Here is a 22,025-nt window from a genome sequence, read left to right on the forward strand (position 1 = left end):
CTATAATACAGCAAACAGAGAATAGGGGAAAAGCATGTATTTGCTCCATAGGCTAAACATGAGAACTATAATACAGCAAACAGAGAATAGGGGAAAAGCATGTATTTGCTCCATAGGCTAAACATGAGAACTATAATACAGCAAACAGAGAATAGGGGAAAAGCTTGTATTTGCTCCATAGGCTAAACATGAGAACTATAATACAGCAAACAGAGAATAGGGGAAAAGCATGTATTTGCTCCATAGGCTAAACATGAGAACTATAATACAGCAAACAGAGAATAGGGGAAAAGCATGTATTTGCTCCATAGGCTAAACATGAGAACTATAATACAGCAAACAGAGAATAGGGGAAAAGCATGTATTTGCTCCATAGGCTAAACATGAGAACTATAATACAGCAAACAGAGAATAGGGGAAAAGCATGTATTTGCTCCATAAGCTAAACATGAGAACTATAATACAGCAAACAGAGAATAGGGGAAAAGCATGTATTTGCTCCATAGGCTAAACATGAGAACTATAATACAGCAAACAGAGAATAGGGGAAAAGCATGTATTTGCTCCATAGGCTAAACATGAGAACTATAATACAGCAAACAGAGAATAGGGGAAAAGCATGTATTTGCTCCATAGGCTAAACATGAGAAAAATGGCGCCATCTGGTGGAAAATATTAAAAATGTACATTTTGAAGTCAGGACTCCGGACTGAAAGCATAATATCATAGAATTCATGATTTTATGCTTTAATGGCACTGGGATCAAATATTGCAGTTTTAATGGGTTTCAATGGGGACATTTTTGTCCTGAAGGTCCTGAGTGTAACTATTTTGTGTACACAGTGTATTATAGATGTATTATAGGAACTGAGGCTGAAATATCAAAATACCCCCCAAAATACACACCTTTGGCAGAATGTATGCCGTTGGCATTAACACAGCCAAAATGATTGAAAAAAACCAAAAATGTCCCAAAGGTCGCACAAGGGTTAATTTCTGACCCTGCTGAGGTAAACACATCACAGTGTGTTGGAGAAGGTTGTTGTGTCCTCAAATAAAGCACTGCTCATGAAAACTGAATCATCAGTACACCAGGGAAACAGCAGTGGAACGGTGATCACAGGATTACGGCTTCTGTGTTTATTCACTGTAAATGCTTCTGGAGAGTTCTGATTCTAATTAAACACACCTGCATTTGAAAATTACAGCCAGGTGTGCTGGAACTAAAGTCTGCAAGAATGAACCCTGGGCTATATGGTTAAATGGAAGAAGGGAAGAATAAAGCACATTTCAGTATGCAAATAAATACATGTGAGGATCAACTGCAGTTCAGTATGCAAATATTCCAGTGACATCATCATAATTTTGAATGATGAACACTCACTCAAAATGTCAATACACTGCAAAACATACTTTTCTTAATTATTATTTTCTTTGGTTTTCCAGTAAAATATCTAAACATTCTTAAAACAAGAACATTTTACTTTAGAAGTTAAAAAATATATATATATTTTGTGAGATTTATGCTTAGAACAAGAAAAACTATTTTAAATTTAAATTTAAAGACTTAATATAATATGCCATTTTGCTTGTCAAGTCAATTATAATTTTAAGAGTGTTTAGATATTATTACAAGACAAAAATACTGATTAAGAAAATGATTTTTTATTTATTATTATTTTGCAGTGCGGGAGATTTTCAGCCTTTCTTAAACATAACATTTCTTAAAGTTTTCAGAGAGCAAAAATAAAGCTGAAATTATCTACAAAACAAAGTTTGAATGGAGTGTGTTCATGAAGTGCTTTGGGCTGAATGAAGTGCAGAAGAAAAACTCCTAACCAGAATGTTTGAGTAATAAACACTGTAATAAACATGCTGCATTTATGGTTACAGGAGCTCTAAAATCAAAGGATCATCTTTCACAAACGCTCGTCAAGATCTTCATACCTCTTATGAAATAATTGCTTTTATTGAAATATTGTAATACATGTTATATTCAGTTCAAAAAGTTCCAGGATTTGTTTTACAATAAAGTTTAAAAACTGTCATTTTTACTGTACATTCAGTATAATGAGCCTCTACTGAACACATCTCTATGGAGAACAAGAGGGCAAAGGTCAAATAAATAGCATACTTCATCTGTATTGCACTACGAGCTTTGATGGACATGAACTTATAATCTTAAATGACGTGTCTTCATAAAGGCACTACAGCATGATTTTATTTCGATGTTCATCTGTTCATCTTTCAGTGAGAGACGTATGAAAGCAAAACCCCTCGGCTTGTTCAGTCGCAGTGAAGAGGTTTGTGTTCATGATCAATAAACAGTGTTGAGATTCTTCATTTGTTCCCACACAGGGTCACAACTTCCTGTCACACAAAACACGTGAGGATGTGACTCGTCTCTGGGAGCAGATGTGATGATGAGAACAGATGTGGTGAGTACATCAACTGTAGACGTTCGAGTCTGGCCTGCAACATGTCCCGTTGCCTCTCGACTGAATCCATGCACTAAAGAGGCAATATACTGTATATATATATATATGAACCAGTAATGTTTAGCATCAAATCAATGCTCAGTGGGGCTTATGATACATGTTTAGAATGCAAATGTACATTATTACCACTTTATATATTAAGACTAGATGGAAATGGTCAGTATTTGAATATGCAAAACATTAATGGTTAAACAGGTTCCTGCTACTTTAAACATATGTAAAGCAGATCAACGTAACATCCCAGATGAGTAAACGTCCCGCTGCAGTTCAGTTCACCAAAGTGAAACTCCACTGAGAAACACATCAAATCTCCTGTGATTTCTCCCACTGCAAACATAATATACAGACTCTTAAGAGATGATGAACTGTTCAGATCAGCTCTGAAATGATCCTTTTCCTGCAGTGCCACTGTCCTCTGACAGAGCTCACAATATGCACACGCAGCAGGAATTTCACGTATTCTATTGAACAAAATCACCTACAGAACAAATACTAAATCAATCAGAGAAGATTGGTAAAATGTCAAGCGCAAACATCTACATGTGACAATGAGCTGTGACTGTGAGACTCAAATAGTCTTTATAATATTGCAAATGCCTTCTGTCATATATTTATTCCATTTAAAGTCATAAAATGGGGGAAAGAGAATTTTCTACTTTCTAACCCTAACTTTACAGCTGAAATAATACACGAGTTTTATCAGAATTAACGTAAGTGCTTTCATAAAATTATAAACTTCACTTTTCTGACTTTAAACCCTCCAAATGTTGACCCCATTGACTTCCATTGTAAGTGTCTCACTGGAACACACATTTGTGCTTTTATTAAAGAAAAGGAGGAACGAGTTGAAATTAATCAACATTATGCCACAAATGCTGCTGATTGAGATTCACTTGTATTGAACCCGGAATATTCCTTTAACTTCAAGTTTTATAAACTGTCAGCTTCTATAACAGTCTGAGATGTTCAGACAGAACGGCCATCTTCATGTGAGGTAGGGGGCATGGGGGGCACAGAGACCCAAAGTCACCTGATTAAAAATAGGCATGTTTTCCATTTGTCCCTTCAGTGAGGGGAGAGAGAGCCCTGGGGATGATCCAGCAACAAATGATGTTTAACGGATTGAACAGCTTCTACTGCATGTATAAACGAGTGTAATGCCGATGTATTGTCATCGCTTTCACAGTTCGTTCAGCAGATGCGCCGCAGGACTGCCGGAGGTTTGCGCTGTGGGGAACGCAGTGCTGAAACAGTGAATCTACAGCTCTGATTTTTACAACACGGATCCTGCTTTTGAGGCTTTAATCACACAGAGTATAGTGGAGAAAGCAAAGAAAATTAAACAACAGTTGTAAACGTAGAAATAAATTAGAAATAAATAAATAATAATATACATTAAGAGCGAACACTGTAACATATGCACTGATATTTACTTTCACAGAGAGAAACTGATGTAGGATAAGAATTCACAGTCTTCATACTATTAATGAATCATCATAATCCTGGATGGAAGCCATGAAGATGCCGTCTATGAGCAAGTTTACGCTCAGTATCTCTAACTTTTGACATCACCAATTTATGGCACAAAAACACTTTTGAAACTGCCATGTTGGTAAAATACAACAGTGTGATTATTAGCTTAGAAATTGCTTCTAGAATAATAAGTCAACGTTTGAACATTTTGAACCCGCATTAAAATAGTAAAAACGGTCTCTGCAGCTCTAAAACAAAAGTGTTTATAGATCACGTGACGGTGATCTCTGGATCTAAGTGTATCCCAGGTTTTCCATCTCACTGCGGTAGCGCTGCTCCGACACTCGGCTCTTGTGCTGCTTGCTCTCCAAGTGGAGTCGAAACTCGGCTTCTTCGCTGGCGCCCGAGTTACACATGGAGCAATAGAACTGCCCGCTGGGTGTGACGCACATGGCGAGGTCTCGTGGGATACGCTGCCTCGGCCGCGGGTTGTAGTAAGGGCCTGAAAGGGTGCAGGGAAACATGTGACATTGTATCAAGAAATTAAACATCAAATGAATGGGTACATGATTAAATGCATTCGTAAGGCAATGAAATGGATTCTGATAAAGCCACACACTGCCTTGGGTCAAAGGTCATCAAAGCTTGTGCTGTTTGTGTGTGTGTGTGTGTGTGTGTGTAGCACCTGCCGCTCTGCGGATCCTTCTGCAGATTATCTTCAACAAGATGTCTGATCATTTCGGTCTGATCTGAACAGTTTGAGCGGCACATTTATCATGAGAAAGGCATGTTTATTTAAAGTCGCAGCAGCACAATTCTAATCCATCAAGAGTGATCAGGAAAAAACGTAACATGCCTGTTCATGCCACAGAAAACTTTACTAACATAACTGGACCTCAAGGAAAAATGTATAGAATAAAAAAAGTGTATGACATGACCCCTTTAATGCATGCATACTCAAACACACACACACACACACGCACACACCATTGTGACCCTCGGCCACGGGAAACATCAGCCCACTGTAAGCCGGTCCGACAGACACAGAGATAACTGTCAAAAGAAATGTCAAACTTTTTAAACTGATCAGAAACCAGAAAAATGCTCATGAAATCAAGGCGAGAGCGCTTTTATTTAGTGATTTATGTATCTGATTAAAAAGCTTGTGATCAGAACATAAGCAACACCTAACTGAGTGAATCTCATGAAAATATTTCTTCCAAATTAAAAGAGAAATATTAGAAATTATAACTTGTTTGACATTATTTTCATGACTGTTAGGCACATTTCTCCTCAGTTCTCATTACAGTAATGTGTTGTAGGTGGGAGTGTTTGCTCTATCTGTTGGGTATTTCGTATGTAAATGAAGTGGCGCAAAGCACAATTTGCCATTTTCCTGAGCAATCGGTCATTGCACTAAGACGTTTCAGTAGCACGTCTGTTTTCAGTGCAAAGTCTAAACTCAGTTCCTGCATTTGCAGTTTGGAGATTCCACCAGCAGGTGGCGATAAAGTTCATGTCCAAACTCTGAAAATATAGTGGAACATCAAATTATGTCACGGACAATCAGTGGCTACGTTTACATGTACACAAAACTCTGATTGTTGCAATAATCCAGTATAAGGAATAATCAGATTTAGATGTTTACATGATTTGGGTGAACCTCTTCAATTCTGTTTACATGCTACTTGCCATTTCTCTGATAATTCAAAATGTGAAATGTGAATCTGTATCTTTAACTACAGATTGGCATGAGGAAAATCAGTCATTCAGTCAGTGAGTCTTATTGAACGATTGATCAAAAGATTCAGTTCATAAGAGTCATTTCGACGACACTGGATTCGTTGTCTGTTTTGATTCACTAAAAAGATTCAGTTCATAAGAATCATTTGTTTGTGAATCGGAATACACATGCTGGATGATATTGTGCTCCGCCCACGAGGACAAACTCAACAGAAAGACGCGTTTCATTGCCATTATTTTGCGGTAAATGATCTTTTTATCTCACCAACATTCAATTCGGACTGCAAACGGACATTCACGAGTGGGGAAAATATGTGGCACTGCAGATTCTGCAGCGAGGGAACACCAAAGCTGGAAAACGGTGAAAGGAAGTGGCGTTTCATGTGAAGCTGAGAAGTTAGTGCAGCTTGTTCTGTTTGATGTTTTTGAACCTGTGCTTGAGCGTAACTTCATCCGTCTGCGGCACATGCGATTAAAGCGTTTACATGTCTGTATAAAGCTATTAAAACAAGAGTACTCCACATATCTTACTAACATTATCTATAATCACAATATTCTGTTTACATGAGCTACAGTTTAATCACATTATTGCAAAGTAATTCATATGACTCCAGTGGTTTAATCCATGTCTTCTGAAGAGATACGATCAGTTTTGGGGTGAGGGTTAGGGTGGCTAGTGTGTGTGTCTGTGTGTGTGTGTGTGAGTGTGTGTGTGAGTGTGTGTGTGTAAGTGTGTCTGTGTGTGTGTGTGACTGTGTGTGTGTCTGTGTGTGTGTGTGTCTCTGTGTGTGTGTGTGTGTGTGTCTCTGTGTGTGTGTGTGTGTGTCTGTGTGTGTGTGTGTGAGTGTGTCTGTGTGTGTGTGTGTGTGTCTGTGTGTGTGTGTGTGTGTGTCTGTGTGTGTGTGTGAGTGTGTGTGTGTCTGTGTGTGTGTGAGTGTGTGTATGTATGTCTGTGTGTGTGTCTCTGTGTGTGTGTGTGTCTGTGTGTGTGTCTGTGTGAGTGTGTGTGTGTGTGTGTGTGTGTGTGTGTGTGTGTGTCTCTGTGTGTGTGTGTGTCTGTGTGTGTGTGTGTCTGTGTGTGTGTCTCTGTGTGTGTGTGTGTGTGTGTGTGTGTATGTGTGTGTGTGTGTGTGTGTGTGTGTGTGTGTGTGTCTGTGTGTGTGTGTGTGTGTGTGTGTGTGTGTGTGTGTCTGTGTGTATGTGTGTGTGTGTATGTGTGTGTGTGTGTGTGTGTGTGTGTGTGTGTGTGTGTGTGTGTGTATGTGTGTGTGTCTGTGTGTGTCTGTGTGTGTGTGTGTGTGTGTGTGTGTGTGTGTGTGTGTGTGTGTGTGTGTGTGTGTGTGTGTGTGTGTGAGTGTGTGTCTGTGTGTGTGTCTGTGTGAGTGTGTGTGTGTGTGTGTCTGTGTGTGTGTGTGTGTGATGTGTGTGTGTATGTGTGTGTATGTGTGTGTGTGTGTGTGTGTCTGTGTCTGTGTGTGTGTGTAGTGTGTGTGTGTGTGTGTGTATGTGTGTGTGATGTGTGTGTGTGTGTGTGTGTCTGTGTCTGTGTGTGTGTGTGTAGGGGCAGGGCTGCAGGATCAATGGGGGCATGTGTGTGTGATGGAGATCTGCCATCGTGTGGGTGACGTTCGAGGGCCCGGGATGACGTGGGGTGGAGTATCAGCTTACACACACCACAGCTCTGGCATCCAGCCTGCTTTTAGCGAGACTAGTGCTTGCACTACATTAGCACAGGCTGGCACAACTTACACAGCTGCCAACCACTTTCCACTTTCATTACAAAAGAGCACAATACAGAACCGGTGGGACAGGAACATGAAACAAAACACACCTGTCATGTTACACATGATTTAAGATATGTGTCTTTCATAAACTGTTGAGATGAATATGTGTGTATAGAGTACCTGGCATTGCCCGCCGGTTCTTCATTAACCGGTTCTCGTACCCTTCCTTCCGGGGCCATTTCTGAGGTTCACACAAGTCTCTGGAAAACAAAGAAAACATATGATTTCCTGCTTAATTTTTTTGTTGTTTTGAATCAATCAATTTAAACGGACAGTTTGAACTGATTCTTGGAAAAGAATCAAACTGCCATGTTCTCAATAAAGCTTAATTTTATATCAGCAACAAAATCATACTGGTGAATATATCATGAATACTCGAGCTGTACAGTTTAGCAGTCTTGAGGAATGATATTGGTAGATTGTACATTTAGTCCAAGCAATTTATGCTAATCATGAGTGATGTTTAAGTGACACAACAGTGTTGAAACTGAGCAGACACATTTGCTCAGATACGATCAGACGTTTGGAGCGCAACAGGATGGATTGTTATCATGGCTGCACAACTCCGGCCACAGTGAATTTAAATGAGCGCTCCGCTTATCACTGCACAAACACACTGCAGATAAAGTGAACAGGAAAAATCTCTTCCTGCATGCACAACATAAACCACAGGAGGGATCATGACTCCAGCTTAACATCCCTTATTTTGCATCTGAACTCATAATCTGATGACTGAAAAGTGTAAATGCCCCAGATATTTAAAATGTGAATTCTTTGGTTATTGTATCTGTTATCATACATTAGATATATTTCATATTCTACTGCAGCCTCTATATACAACAAGAATAGCCTGTCATCATTCACGTTCCAAACCGTGTGACTTTCTTTCTTCGGTGGAACACAGGAACCATTTTTGAAGAATGGTGACTGAGACGAACATATCCTTGTGTGATCCACAGAGGAAGGAATGTCACAACATGAGGACGAGTAAATGATTTTTGGGTGAACTGTCCCTTTAACAAAAAGTTCATTTCTGACACTGCCGCCACAAACATGGAAGAATGTTGCATGTTTGTTTTTATCTGGCAGCGTGTGGGTGTGCCAGACTCACGAGGACGTGGCGTTCTGCTGCGCCTCTGCCAGCCGCAGTCTCTTGGCATGGTTCTTGCCCTGGTAGTGTGCCTGAGCCACGGCGGGTGAACTGAAGGAGGCGTCACACATCTTGCAGTAGTCGTTTTCCGTGGCCAGTATGATTCTGCTGGCGGAGAATGGCTGCAGACGGGACAATGAAAGCAAAGCTTTTAGACGAGTAGACCGATGAAAGGCGCGTGTGTGTGCGTCTCTGATTACGATCAGACTTGGCTCGGTGAACGAACACTTGCAGAGTGACACCGCATGATCAAACTGCACTTTAAGATATTCCCAGACACTTGCTTCAGGGTTCCCACACTTTTTCTTTCCAGTCATTTGTAAAAAACTGAATCATTCTAAAGAGTGACAGGCTCTCCGGTTACATCACTGAGTGAATATTGGTGCTCAAATAGGATAAACGAGACCTCCGCTGGAGCAAGAAAGTCGGTCAAAGTCCGAGTTATACGTTATCTGGGATACCAGTGAAATATTCAAGTCAGGTTTAGAGTTTCTATGACACTGGTCAACCGGTTTGACTGATTCATTGAAAAGAACGATTCACTCACAAATAGGACATTACTATGACCTGCGATCAAGCCTTACTTTACACTAGGGACTAAAAATGAAATGTTTAACACTTAGGTTCGTTCTGAGCAGAAACTGTATTTTTTCGTTCTGGTTCCGACATTCTGCTGCTTCCTTTCCAATTCATAACCGGTTAGAATGAAATTAAAGAACGGTTAATAATGTTCTTTTTAAAATGACAGTATCCTGTGCTAAGGGTGGGTGATAGCAGTGTCTCCAGATCTCTCAAGAAATAAAAGGGACCAGGGGGGTCTGGGTAGCTCAGTGGTAAAAGACACTGACTATCACCCCTGGAGTCACGAGTTCGAATCCAGGGTGTGCTGAGTGACTCCAGTCAGGTCTCCTAAGCAACCAAATTGGCCGGTTGCTAGGGAGGGTAGAGTCACATGGGGTAACCTCCTCGTGGTCACTATAATGTGGTTCTCGCTCTCAGTGGGGTGTGTGGTGAGTTGTGTGTGGATGCCACGGAGAACAGCGTGAAGCCTCCACATGCGCTACGTCTCCATGGCAACATGCTCAACAAGTCACGTGATAAGATACATGGATTGACGGTCTCAGACGCGGAGGCAACTGAGATTCGTCCTCCACCACCTGGATTGAGGCGAGTCACTACGCCACCACGAGGACTTAGAGCGCATTGGGAATTGGGCATTCCAAATTGGGGAGAAAAAGGGGAAACATTTCTTATAAAGAAATAAAAGGGACCTGGTCTGGAAAAACAATCTCAAAATAACTTGCAGCAACCTAAATAAGCGATTACATTTTTCTTCCCATGTGGGGGAATTATCAGCATAGAAATCATAACATGCAAAGTATACAGTACCTTGATATTTTTCCTTGTATCTGGATTAATTGTGCATGTATATGTAGTAATTATATATATAGTTGTCTAAAAGGTATTCAGCATGTCACAGAAAGCTTCATCCACAACGTGCATTAATGCAAAGAAATGTGTGATGCAGAAGTTTCCTTCAGAATCAAAGCACATGCTTATAAAGTTCAACTAAATATGTAAATTCTCTCATCATTTACTCACCCTCATGCCATCCCAGATGTTCATGACTTTCTTTCTTCTGCAGAACACAAATGAAGATTTTTAGAAGAATATTTCAGCTCTGTAGGTCCATACAATGCAAGTGAATGGTGACCAGAACTTTGAAGCTCCAAAAAGTGGGTGAGAAACAGATCAATATTTAAGTCATTTTTACTTGCAAAGCTCCACTGTTACTTCCACATTTAGCCACCTACTGGTCAAAGGTGTAGATTTATAGTAAAAAGGGACTTAAATATTGATGTTTCTCACCCACACCTATCATATGTCTTCTGAAGACATGGATTAAACCACCGGTGTTTTATGGATTACTTTTATGCTGCCTTTATGTACTTTTTGGAGCTTCAAAGTTCTGGTCACCATTCACTTGCATTGTATGGACCTACAGAGCTGAAATATTCTTCTAAAAATCTTCATTTGTGTTCTGCAGAAGAAAGAAAGTCATACACATCTGGGATGGCATGAGGGTGAGTAAATGATGACAGAATTTACATTTTTGGGTGAACTGTCCCTTTAATATGTTCAACTGAAAAGAGAGAAACCTCATTTTGTGGGCAACAGGATATTCCAAAAATGTACCCTGATAAACACCTTGGTCTTTGGTTTCATGAGAAAAATGATCGGAAATGAAATGAACTGGGCCTCGTTTCCCAATAACGATTGATCTTAGCGGATAAGAGCGTTTTCTACAAGTGATTTTACGAACATTCGTTATTTTTTACGTGCGTTTCCCAAAACTGCACTTAACATGAACGTGTGAGGACGCGCTTTAAGTGCTACTCAAGAGAGATGCTCTCCATAAACGTGAAGTGTTGAAATGTGACCGTATAGTGCTGCTCGTCATTGTAACTTCATTATATTTGTGCATAATTTTAAAAACATTTGTAATTTAGCTCACTGGAAATATTGTAAAATATTTTCTTAAATGTACAACTTAACCACATAATTGCATTTTGTTTTGCAATCGTTTCGTGCAGAACGGTACATTTCTTTTACACAATCACTGCTTCGTTTTTAAAATGTGCTCTGTGGGTGGAGATTAAAGCTTCCAGGATCAGTGAAGACAGCGGAGACTCTGTGTACGGTCCTGCTAATTACAACAAGCATTAATTAAATATAACGAGGTTCACCGTTAAGGAGACGCGTAGAAGCTGCGCTTTAGGGACATTCACCAATCAAAGGGAGATCTGCTCTTTATTCCCAAAAGTGATAACAGTAACATGCTACACAACATGTGCGGTACTACACAACGCGTGGCGCGGGTGAGAGCGCCCTTAGGTGTCACAGAGGAAGAGGAGACGAGGATGAGGAGCCAATATACTGTACGGATGATTTTCATGCACGGCAGCAAGTTATTTACTTTTTCCTTCTTTCTCTGATTGTAATTTTTACAGTTCTCTGCAACAATCATCCCAGCACTTTGTTGTTACCAACTAGTCCACAAATAACTTTATTTGTTTACTTATTAATTTATCTGTTCATCCAATATTGACTAACCATTTTCAGAATTTATTATTATTATATTATTATTATTATTATTATTATTAGCCTTGTCGGTTAAAAATAATAATACAATATGTATACTGATATTAAATGAGCATGAAGTGTAGCTATAGGTGTTTAAATTGTATCAGGTGTAATTTCGCGTTTGTCCAGCAGGTGTCTGCATAAGTCCTTACGATGTGCTTAGCGCTGTACGATTACTCCAGAGCACTCGTTAATTTACGAGCATTTTCAAGGACTACTTAAATTATGATGCTTTTGGGAAACGGGTCGCAAAACTACCATGATTCGTAAGATGGATTCTACGATCTACTTAGTCTTACGATGCTTTTGGGAAATGAGGCCCAGGTTATTAACTGGTTATCAGCATTTAAAAATGTTAAAAATGTTTACACTCCGGAACAAATAAAAGCGATTTTGTTCCCGTTTTCGGTTACGTTCTGCGAAATATTTTGTTCTTTTTCGTTTTTCATTCTTTGAACTGTTTTTAGTCCCTGCATTTCACACCCATAAACAATGTCAAGCCAATGAAATGTTTTATAGAAGAGCATAACTAGAGAATGAAATATTCCCAACAGGAATGTCCATGACTTTTAAAATGTGATTCATGTCCATGACACTTCCAGGCCTGTAAAATCTCCTGATATTTGCTGGTTTTTCATGAGCGTGGGAACCCTGTTGTTTGGACAGAAAAGCACCATACAGTCTGTACCTGTTTGGCCGTCACATTTGCAGAATCTGTGGGTGGAGTGGCTGAGGGTTGCTGGGAAACAGGCTCTACTACCTCTGCTATTCTAATGGGAGGAGGCTGATCACTACCAGCATAAAAATTGCGCAGCTTCTTGCTGTGGTTTTTCCCCTGCGGACAAAACAAAAGATGGATCATGCCATGCTTTCTTCTTCTGCTTCAGCAGCCAGGCTTTCGTGACAAAAAGAAACAAAAACTGAAAGTTAAACTTTCCTGGTTTGTAACCAAAAACTTCCTAAACAGTGAAAATAAAGTACATTTATCTCCTTCAAAACAAGGCAAAAATATTTCCATGTTGTCACACATGAGCAGTCTAAAACCGCTTTTAAGCGTTCTGTTATTTTCATAGCTCATGGAACATAACAGTAGTGCTTTAGATTACCTGATAATGGGCCTGAGCCTGTTGGGTCGAGTTGAGTGTGACGCTGCACAGTTTGCAGTACAAAGGCCTGCAGAGTTCTTCCAGAGCAGCTTCCTGATCGGCGCACTCCGCCGGACTGTCCTCCTCAGGGGGTTTGGGACTGACGACAGGAGGAGCTGGAATGGACGTGTCGGGCGGCATCTGGAGGTGATGGGACGGCTTTACGGTGAGAGCGGTACAGAGCGGGAATCGCAGGGGGTCTGGTGACATCATCACGGGGGGCGGTCTGAGGTTCTGAGCGGGGGTCATGACCTGGAAGTGCTGCGGATGCTGCTGGCACATCAGACTGAGGGGCGGCTTCAGAACCGCGTCTGGACCTGGAAGCAGAATTTGGGTGTCAGCGTAACAGTGCAGGGATGAGAAAGTATCTGGGGTGAAAAAACGGAAGGACACAAGCGGAAAGAAGCAAAAACTATCACAACTGTTTAAATGAGATCTCCATTGAGATTCCTGAGCTGCAGCAAATGAGCCATGCTTATATTAATAGAGAAACGTGTGAGAGCAAAAGTGGCATGTTTTATTGCCCTGCGATCAGCAATCAGACTTCCTGTAGAAAGAGTGAATCCTTGTGACTCCTGCTCACTGAACTGTGTGTCGGGGTCAGACACTCAGCTGTTTCATGGCTGTGATATTTCCAGTGTATCAGTTCCGACAGGATCACGACAACAATGATTCAGCTGACCAACATAGACATAAGAACATGCAGAATGCTTTTGTTTCCGATTGCCTGGACGGTGGTGACATAAGAGAGGAGATATTTTTTTCTTGGATGTCTTAAATACCAAAACACCGATAGGTCTGAAATGGAGTCGTTGCCATTTTTGCCATTTAGAATAAGCCTGTATGACTAACAGCTGCCTAAACTTGCCGAGAAATATCACTGAGGTTCAGGTACAACGCTGAAGTGTGTCATGTCTGCGGCAGTACACCAAACAGATTTCAAACACCCGTCTTCCATTGTTGGAAAAGAAAAAAAAAAGATAGTCCTGCATAGGGGTGTAACATACGAGATTTACCACAGTATGATAACAGTCACAAAAAAATACCACAATATCACTACTAGCAGTTTAGTATTTTGTTATACCTATATTAAGAATAGAAAATATACATGTTGCCTACTGCAATTTAATTGTATGAAATACTGTCAAACATCATTTCTGACAGGGGCGTAGCAACCATTATAACTGGGGGGGACTTGTAAATTCGTACACCCCACGTTTTGAGAAATCATTAAAACATTTTAATAAGTTTATTTTAGGGCTGTCGATTTAACGTGTTAATTCAGTGCGATTAATCTGATAAAAAATAACTCATTAAAAAATTAACACAATTAATCATGTTCCCGGGGAGCCTAGGTAGCAAGTATTGACACTGACTATCACACCTGGAGTCACGAGTTCGAATCCAGGGTGTGCTGAGTGACTCCAGCGAGGCTTCCTAAGCAACCAAATTGGCCCGGTTGCTAGGGAGGGTAGAGTCACATGGGGTAACCTCCTCGTGGTCGTAATAATGTGGTTCTCGCTCTCAGTGGGGTGCGTGGTGAGTTGTGCGTGGATGCCGCGGAGAATAGCGTGAAGCCTCCACACATGCTACGTCTCCGTGGTAACGCACTCAACAAACCACGTGATAAGATGCGCGGATTGATGGTCTCAGACATGGACCGTAATAAGGAAGATTCCTGAGAAATTTAAGCTTGAAGTATTAGAGGTGCACCAATCGATCGACCACCGATCTAAATCGGGCATTTTCATCTTAAATCATGCCTAGAATCAGGGTCGATCTTTTTTGCAGCATGCAGGGAATCACACATACACTGCTCCTCTAATGAATGAGCGCTTGCTCAGTTCTTGATGCATGACATTGTGGCCTCTGGAGGATGAAATGTTGGCAATTCTGAGCATTCACAAATTAAACTTTCAGACCTGCTGTTATTCTGATGAATATGCCGGTTTGTTTTTACAAATGTGTAATAACACGTGTATGAATATTACGTATTTCTAGAGTCGTTACGGTAGTAGTTCTGACTCGCTGCACTGTGAGCACGGAGAGGATAAAGAGACTGCAAACTGATATAAAAATGAATTAAACATGCGTACACAAATCTGAGTATACGTGATGTAACGTGAGTCGTGACAATCAGATGTCGTGTTGAGTGATCATGAGCACTTTCAGCTTCACTTCCTTCAATATGCTCACTCGCGGTGTCAATCAAACATGCGTGTTCTCAATATCTCATCAGTCACTCATCTCAGCGCTATTCTGTGAGGATCCCAATTTAAATCAGATTAATGTTGGTCACACTAATCACAGCAATTACATTTGAACCATAACGGCACCACGTCTTCATGCATTTGCTTAATAATCAGTAAAACGCCAAAGACCGTAAACAAACCATAGATATGAATGATTTCTCACTGGAGCAGTTTTAGAGCTTGTAATGGATAGATTTTTCTTATTTTTGAACGTATCTCTGCTGTGTGTGATGCTCTCATGGTTTTTACTGGTTGCCAGTATATCACAATGACCTTTTGATATTGACAACAGAACTATTAATAACTGTTTCAAAACAAATAAATGTGAGCAATTCACAATTATTGGCATTTTACTGTGTGGGGCATAAACATAACTGCAGAACACATCTTGCAAAAGTGTGGCTAAGGGTATAAAATGGTATCGGTGATTGGTTCTTGATCGGTGCACCACTATGAAGTACCACCTGTTTTCTCCAGGGGGCAGTAAGTGAAACTCGCTGTATAGGCAACGAGCAGCTCATACAGAGAACAAACCACACTTACCGACAGCAGACAACACGACATGAGGACGAGTTCTTGCGTTAAAAACACAGCTTGATGGAGCACAAATCCAAACTAAGGGATCTCAAGTCGTGTTCTTCTAAGTATTAAACTACGTTTAACTTGATACAGCGACCTAAAAATGGTATGTTTATGATGCGACTCAACTAAAGTGAGACGCTCCAGAAGCATCTGTCTGACGCAGGTGTACATTGACAAGTCCTTAATCAAATTAATGTCTCGTTTGGAAGGCTGCATGCTAGGTAGGACGCGTTCTTTGAAGGCTGCAGTATACTGAGCGTCCTCCTTTAAACAAGCCTCATTTAAACGAGACGGCCTTCGTAGGACAAACGGAAACAGAACGTAACATGGTTGCTATGACAGCACGCCACTCACTAACAAGCGCTTTAAGTGAGACGGGAACAAAGTCCCTTTGGAAGGGAATTTTAGGAGAGTTAAAATGATGTAGAAAGAAAAGAAAATAGAGTTTACAGATGTACTTTTAGTCTATAATACTTTATTTGAATCATATATTATTATAATTATACATATTATATACTCTGCACCCGTCTACTGAGGTACGTCAACTTGGGAATTAACATTACTTGCATCTGAACATCACATTCGTTTGAACAAATTGGCGTTATTTTTTTAGACAAATGATGTTAATTTCCGTTGAAGCAAAGAATTGTGGGTTGTGAGTGCCCACGAAGGATACACCTCATGCATCCTCCGAAAGAAGGTCGCATTCGAAGGTCGCATTTGGAGTGTCCTACTCACTTTTCTGAAACGAGACAGCCTCGATGACGTATGCGGCCGACAAATGCGACCTCCGGAGGACACAGCCTTTGAAACGAGACACAGCCAATATAAATCTCTGACTGACAAATTCACTTGCAAAATGGATTGCTGTGAACTGTAGGCCAATGACTGGCTTATGTTCAATAATATGCAAATAAACATGTTGTATTGCCTCATCAATGCTTTACTCCTCTGCCACAATAATGTAATGCGTTTTAATTATCTGAATATTTCTGTTAGAATATTTTACATATATATACAGTATATATATATATATATATATACACTGTATGTGTAGAAAATATATATATAATTTGTAAATATTTAAAGGTAACTATTTATAATTATTTCATCGTTATATATTGAATTATTGTTATTTGATTGGCTTTCTCAGCAAATATTTATATATGCGATTAATTGTGATTAATTGCGATTCATTCGATTAATTAATTGGGACACCATGTAATTAATTCAATTACAATTTTGAATCGATTGACAGGCCTAGTTTATTTATAACTGTTGTGCAAGGGAAAAAAGTGTGGCCATTCGCCTAAACCGAAGCCTTTAGGTCGCAGCAGAATCCTCTGCCAGCTGGTTACTTCAGCAGTGGGCGGGACTAACTCAAATACGGTAATCCCATTGGTTAGCACTCACACGTCACAGTCCCTATTTTGATTCATAAGATCAGTTCGGGTGAACGAAGACAACGTGATTAATAGTCAGGCATTAGCGCAAATGCATGAGACAAGATGTGAGCAAAAAGAGAAGTCATCTTTGACTATTGTAAGTTAATGTTGTTAAACAGATGAAAACATTTTACATTTTGGTCACTTTTAGCAAAATTTTAATCTCAGGCCACTTTATTGTTATTCTTTCACACTGAAACACTGAATGAGCAATAATCTGAGTTACCAAAACATTATTAATGTCTCATGTACAACCACCAGCCAAACAAACAAACAAACAAACAAACAAACAAAAATGAAGTGGACATACATTAGAGATTTCTTTCATAGGGTCAAGTTGTGACAACAATAATCTTTTTTTTACAACTCTGATAGCTGGGATCGGAGAAAACATTTTAACTTCTTAACCTCTAATTAGCTAAATATCACGCACTATTTCACACTATTCTCCTCTTGACTTGAGCGCCTGAAAACAAACCTGATATCTCTTGGTCATCAGAGAATACAAGCCCAAAAATAGTCTAAGAAGAACCCACATAGTCCAGCTCAAGGTTAGAGACATGTACCTGCTCTCTGCTGGGATCAAATATTTTTAGATTTAGGGAGGATTGTTCACGTGGACATCTATAATGCAGGGTATGCTCGGCACATGAGAAGGTGAAGCAGCGCTATCACTTGATGCTTCAGGTTGTTTTACACAAGTCGCCGCTGCAAACCACCTCTATGCTGTTTGTGCAATGCATAGTTGTTCTTGAACAGCATCAATTATTGAGAGCAGAATAAACACATTACATCCATGAGTGCTGTCTGTGCTTAAGGGACATGAAGATGTTTGCAGTGTTTATTAAGATGGTGCAAAACAGGCATTTTGTCATTATGATTTCAGTGCTTTTACCAGGGAAGTAAGAAGCTGGGAAATAAAAGTCATTATTACACTGCAACCATGATCTGCACGGAACAGAATGCTGTCTGAGTGCTCTCAAATGTAATGAATATAAATGGTGCATTTTTGCATTTTGGACTGTAGTCCTAGACATTACACGAATGAACTGCCAAGGAGAATCTACCAAACACATCATGACAACATATGGTTATTTCTGTGAAGACTCCAGATTGTGAAGTTGTGGACACCTACTGTTATCCCTTAAATGCATTTGTGTATTTCACCAAATATTATTACACACTCGGGTCTTTAGCGACCTGTCACGGACGTCTAGCCTATCACAAATAGATCTACAAATTGCGCAGGTAGAGTCAAATTTTCAAGACAATTAGAAAATAATAGAATAGGACATATTCTGATATATTTTGATGTTATATTGTATATATCAAGTGATGATGCAACAAATATCAAACAGGATTCATTACTTCCACACTGAAATTTCATGAGACGCAACTGGTTGTCAAACACATATTGAGCTACACATAATACATACGATACACTGCGCATTTTCTCAGGCACTTTTTGAGTCTAAATAGATGCACAACAACATACATCATTTCAGTAGTACACCTAAATGAATATAACCAAATCATATTGTTCATTTGTTAAACTTGCTATAGTTTCATGTTGCTTCTTCATCAAATAGCAATGTCAAATGTAAATCAAGTCAATCACTGAAACATCAGCACCACATTGGGTTAGAAATAGCATGTGTAATATGTATGGGATACTGAAAAATCTTCATGATCACACATATAATCTAAAAAATATGATTTATGCATGATATACATGAGGAATGTGAATTGAAAGAAGAATGTGAAAGTAAAGGTGGAGATTTACAGTGAAAAATGACTTAAATATTGATCTGTTTCTCACCCACACCTATCATATCACTTCTGAAGACATGGATTAAACCACTGGAGTCTTATTGATTACTTTTATGCTGCTTTTATGTGCTTTATGGAGCTTCAAAGTTCTTGTCACCATTCACTTGCATTGTATGGACCTACAGAGCTGAAATATTCTTCTAAAAATCTTCATTTGTGTTCTGCTGAAGAAAGAAAGTCACACACATCTGGGATGGCATGAGGGTGAGTAAATGATGAGAGAATTTTCATTTTTGGGTGAACTGTCCCTTTAAAGGGTTAAAAGGTTGGGATGTTTAGAGCTAAAAGGTCAAAAGTCACCATTGATCTCACACTTACCTCCATGTCATCACTACAGATAAAACTGTTCATTGGTTTCATGTGTGATCTAGACTCATGTATTCCTGTGTCTACAGTAGGTACAGTATGTCAGTGAAAATGACCAGGATCTACCACCAGATAACCCATTCAACCTGCCTCCATTCTCCATGAATTCTGATCTAAGAAATCAGCTCCACTCTCCATGCAACAGGAACATGTTGAAAAAGCTTGCATGCATGATTTTTTTTTTTTTTTTTTCATGCAAAAAGATTATCCATGCCATGCAGGGATTGAAGAACCATGTCATCTCATAAAAGGAAAAGGGAGGCGTATCCAAAGACTTTCAGTGAGATATAATGATGTTTGAATGATATGTTTAACAGCAGGTGTATATTGATGCACTGATCTTCCTGTATATTATATGTGCAGTGTGCCATTAACATTACATGGCAATGCAGATAAGACAATATCAATCTGTCAGTGGTTTCGATTAGGCTGACATCACGACCTCCCATTTCAAAAAATCTCACCAATATTTCAATAATACTAATAAGGCTTGATCCCCAAGAAACTCGTGTTTTAATGCATTGCACTGACTGAGAGAAAAACAAATTTGATGCAGTGCCAATTTCGAAAACACGTCTTATCTTACCTGTCATCCTTGGGAAATAATGACTGCAATCTCCATAGTTTACAGGCTGAGAGCTGTAGATATTGCAATAGTCAGCACTTGAATAAAACGCATCTCTGTTCTTCACATTCATCGCCATCTTCCCCGCATCCTTCCAGCTGTCTGCACAACTTCTTCCAGCCGGACGCGAACCGCATGTTTCGAGCGTCCAACAGAGGGGTGTGTTCAGTCACACACGTGTTTAAACACTCAGAAACACATCAAACAGTCCATACACGAGATAGAGTGAGATTTACATATTTACACTTTATACACGGTAAAATTATATTCGAATCATAATTTCAAAACTAGTCGAAAAGAATGTGCAATCACAATTGATGTCCCCTTCACCCCAGTTGGTACAGTCCGTATTCAATCGACTCTGCGAGAGCCTGAGAAACGCCAAACTGATTTAATCGTCAAATAAACAAACCCAAACTACACCATCATAGCTTCAGAAAATGTAAACAGAGATTATTTTCTAAGCCTATTATCATCAATAAACATTTCAATCTATACATTAGGATGGCTATTTTATTACAATAATTACTGTTGTAAATAAAAATATAAACATATTTGTTGGTGGTTGCAGCAGTGAGACTAAAATGGGAAACGAAACGACAGAGAGAATTACAATGAGGAAGAAGAGAATTCATATATATATATATATATATATATATATTGTGAGATATATCTCCATTATAATGCATTCAATTATTCCATTAAAATAATCTTTATCATGAAAGCATGTCTTTCTTTCTATCTTATACTAAGCATTTTGTCATGTCCCCGAGGCATTTCACTAAATTTGTACCTAGAAAATAAAAATAAAAATTCTGTGCAGTGTCTATATTTTTTGTAATTAATGTAAAATTTTTCCAACAACATTTTGCCAAAAATGCATGCTTAAAAAATAAATAAATAAATAATAATTAAAAAAAAAACAGGCTATAAAGTTTTGTCAGTCTGAAATCAACCCCGTCACACCAGGTATTTTCAGCTCATAAAAATGTTGGTTTCACCCGTATATAAGATCATTAACTAGAAATTAAATCGTTCAGCTTTTTTTCCAACAGTGTGGTGCAGAAACAGTTAATAAATATCATAATTTGTATTAATATTTTGAAGTGTATTTTAGTCAGGTGAGTATCATCAAACTCAATGACTCAGCCCTGTCACATGAAATTAAGATATTAAATCAGTACTTTCTAAAATTAAATTTAAATTCATATATATATATAATTGATCAATTTCATGCATGCAATGTGGTCTTCTGTCCTACACCACATTGCATGCATGAGGAACTGAGACCATTTTGAGCAAAAATGCACAACATAAGACAAGAGTGACAATATTGGATAATTAAAATGGGAACACAATTAAAAATAAATGCACTGTTTGCTGAGCACAGCCTGACATGTTCAGAATCAGAATGAGCTTTATTGCCAAGTGTTCTCATGTACACAAGGATTTTTTAATATTTTTGGGTGATATGAGAAACAAGTGCACACAGAACAGTACAGTGAGACACAGAATATAAAACAAGTTAAGAGTATAAATAGACATACAAATAATTGGACATATAATAGAGTGGCATATGTACATGTGCAAGGTAGGGGTATGTACAGTTATTGAATTAGATTTGAGTGAATTTACATATGTACATGATATATTTATTTACATTATTGCACTATGGGGGAATCCTGAAGGCAGTTTAATTGTTCATGAGATGGATGGCCTGAGGGTAAAAACTGTTTTTGTGCCTGGATGTCCTGGCTCTCAGTGCTCTGTAGTGACGGCCAGAGGACAACAGTTCAAAGAGGGAGTGGGCAGGGTGTGTGGGGTCCAGAGTGATTCTACCTGTACGTTTCCTCACTCTGGAGATGTACAGGTATTGGAGGGTGGGCAGGGGGTCACCAGTAATCCTCTCAGCAGTCCTGACTCTCCGTTGTAGTTTCCTTCTGTGTGATTTGGTGGCTGATCCAAACCAGACAGTTATAGATGTGCAC

General features: G+C 39.3%; 1 protein-coding gene across 1 annotated transcript; it reads right to left on the reverse strand.

The window, feature by feature from the left end:
- Window positions 1–1,659: 1,659 nt before the first annotated feature.
- On the reverse strand, window positions 1,660–20,132 carry zmat3 (zinc finger, matrin-type 3). Its single transcript, XM_051676186.1, has 6 exons — window positions 19,999–20,132; window positions 12,899–13,254; window positions 12,481–12,627; window positions 8,610–8,770; window positions 7,619–7,698; window positions 1,660–4,473 (listed from the first exon to the last, which is right to left on the reverse strand). Exons 1-6 carry the CDS (start codon window positions 20,114–20,116, stop codon window positions 4,265–4,267), a joined length of 1,071 nt encoding a protein of 356 aa, XP_051532146.1. The 5' UTR covers window positions 20,117–20,132; the 3' UTR covers window positions 1,660–4,264.
- Window positions 20,133–22,025: the final 1,893 nt, after the last annotated feature.

The sequence above is a fragment of the Myxocyprinus asiaticus genome, chromosome 37 (assembly GCF_019703515.2).
Source record: "Myxocyprinus asiaticus isolate MX2 ecotype Aquarium Trade chromosome 37, UBuf_Myxa_2, whole genome shotgun sequence".
In the NCBI taxonomy this organism is placed as follows: Eukaryota; Metazoa; Chordata; class Actinopteri; order Cypriniformes; family Catostomidae; genus Myxocyprinus; species Myxocyprinus asiaticus.